The sequence below is a fragment of the Poromitra crassiceps genome (assembly GCF_964638095.1).
Source record: "Poromitra crassiceps genome assembly, chromosome: 8".
In the NCBI taxonomy this organism is placed as follows: domain Eukaryota; kingdom Metazoa; phylum Chordata; class Actinopteri; order Beryciformes; family Melamphaidae; genus Poromitra; species Poromitra crassiceps.
The window spans coordinates 47,673,613-47,676,112 of NC_139629.1; the positions used below are offsets into that span (position 1 = coordinate 47,673,613).

At 46.2% G+C, this 2,500-nt stretch overlaps 1 protein-coding gene across 1 annotated transcript in view; it reads right to left on the minus strand.

Moving 5' to 3' along the window:
* LOC310781829 (sodium/potassium-transporting ATPase subunit beta-1-interacting protein 3-like) overlaps positions 1–2,500 on the minus strand; it is a 45,416-nt gene that overhangs the window by 7,098 nt on the left and 35,818 nt on the right. The window contains exon 3 of the mRNA XM_083642463.1: positions 573–653. Within this exon, the coding sequence (XP_083498589.1) occupies positions 573–653 (81 nt within the window). The remainder of the gene's footprint in view (positions 1–572; positions 654–2,500) is intronic.

Genomic DNA, 2,500 nt, shown 5'->3' on the forward strand with positions numbered 1-2,500 from the left:
GCAACACGTGGAACGCAGGATCGAACCCCCGTGTTACCTCCAGCTTGGTAGACACAATTGGCCGTGTCTGCGGGTGGGAAGCTGGATTAAGGGTATGTGTCCTGGTCGCAGCCTCCCCTGGTTGGTCAGGGAACTGCGGGGAGGAATAGCGTGATCCACGCGCTACGTCCTGCTGGTGAAACGTCCTCGCTGTCAGGTGAAAAGAAGCGGACTGGCGACTGCACATGTATCGGAGGAAGCGTGTGCTACAACTGTGTGCTAGTCTACAACTCTCCCTAGATTGGCGGAGGGGGTGGAACAACGCCCGGGAATAGCCAACTACAATTGGGGAGAAAATGTGGGGGGTGGGGGTTGATGGTCCTACCCCTACCCCTAAACCACCCACATCCCCTCCGCCAGTCCCCTATGGATGGACGGAGCTGGCGGAGGTGTAAGAAAAGCTTGATATGTATTCATATTTCCTTATTATCTTTCTGTACTATTTCTATTTGTGATGACCTTCCTGTACGTCCCCCCAGTGAAAGTTGGAGAAACAGACAGAACGCTGCCAAAACAAATCAATACTCTCTCACCTTAGACAGGCCTCCTACGTCCAGGTAGAAACAGATGAGGAAGACGTTCCAGGCCACCCACAGAGCAGCCCATACCGTATACTGCAGGGTAAAGAAAGAGACACACGCACGCACGCACGCACGCACACACACACACACACACACACACACACACACACACACACACACACACACACACACACACACACACACACACACACACACACAATTACATGTCAGACACCTCTCATGCTGCGAAAAGTTCCAGTAAGTTCAGTAAGTCTGCCTGAGCCCTGAGGGCCTTTTCAACGGATACAGGTGATGACAGCAGTTCATGTCTCTAACTGTAGTAGTATACAAAGTTACAGGCAGACAGACAGACAGACAGACAGACAGACAGACAGGCATGTGTTGACAGACAGACAGGTATGTGTAGACAGACACAGTATATAAAGTTGTCCAGGCAGACAGACAGACAGACAGACAGACAGACATGTGTTGACAGACACAGTACTGTATATAAAGTTGTCCAGGCAGACAGACAGACAGACAGACAGACAGACAGACAGGTATGTGTAGACAGACAGACAGACAGACAGACAGACAGACAGACAGACAGACAGGTATGTGTAGACAGACAGACTGGGATTGAGAGAGATGAATCCATGAGACGGTTGTGAGAGCCTCACTGACTCACAGTGAACTGTCTGTTGAAATGTCAGTGCTGTCAGTTGGAGGAGTGATACGCCACCTGGCCTTCAACTGTTCATAACAAACAGGTTGGGTCATGAAGCCCCCTCACCAGCCCCCAGCCCTCTTTGCACTGAAGACAACACTATAGCTCTCCATCCTCTCCCTCCATTACAGTATGTCTTCACCCTGTCATACTCCTGGTTATCCTCTAGGGGTGGGAATCATCAGAGGCCCCACGATGATACGATATTACAGTGGACTCCTCTTATAGTGATCACGTTGGGACGGGTCAAATCGATCACTATAAGTGGATGATCACTACAATCGATTTTTTTCTTTATTTCTCATGCAGATTGCCGTCTAATTAAAAATTTTGATATTTATTACATGAATACAGTACATATAGACGGTTTTCACCAGAGCACAACCCCACAGCACTTCCTTTTTCTCAGCATTCGGCAAACTGCAGAAATATTCACTCGACATCGTTACTTTTGTTTTCGCCGCTCAGCTGTATAGACAGTTTTCACAAAATGGTCAGTCCTGCACTTGAATGTTTTTTTTCCTTTTATTTCCATAGCAAACACTGCAACAGGAAGTGAGCGGGGGTTCAATTTAGAATGTTTTTGTTGTCAAGTTAAAACCGTCTATAAAGTGATGAGACGGACAGCTTCCCCATCATGGGGGAAAGCGCTCCATTCACTGCCACACACCAGCGTCATTTTCCTTGAATTAAACATAGCTAAAAGCTGTTGTGTGGTGGGCTGCGCAGACAACAAATGTAAAAAAAAATCGCCAATTAAAGTTGTTTTGTACTCCTGAGCAAAACAAGGAAGCCATTGAGAACTGGGGAGAAGAAAAATGTGGATGTAGCTGCCAGTGAAGTAAGTTGGAGTGTTCATCTTCCGTATATATGATCTTTGTGTGCAACACCCGACCATGCACGCGACATGGATTGGGGGGGGGGGGTTCCCCCCGTTTTGGGCGTGGTTTCTGAATGATGACGCGCTCCGCAGTGAATCTATACTTGGCATCCGTGTATCGATACAATATATTAATATTATATTATAATAATAGTTTGTGTGCCCCTCTCGGATTTTGTTGTTTTTGTTTGTGTTGTCTTTGTATTGTATTGCAAAAAAGATGAAAATACATAAATAAATAATTGAAAAAAAAAAAAAAATAGTTTGTGTGGCAATATTATTGCCACACAAAATATTGCGATACTATGTTGTATCGAGTTTTCCCTCCGCCCG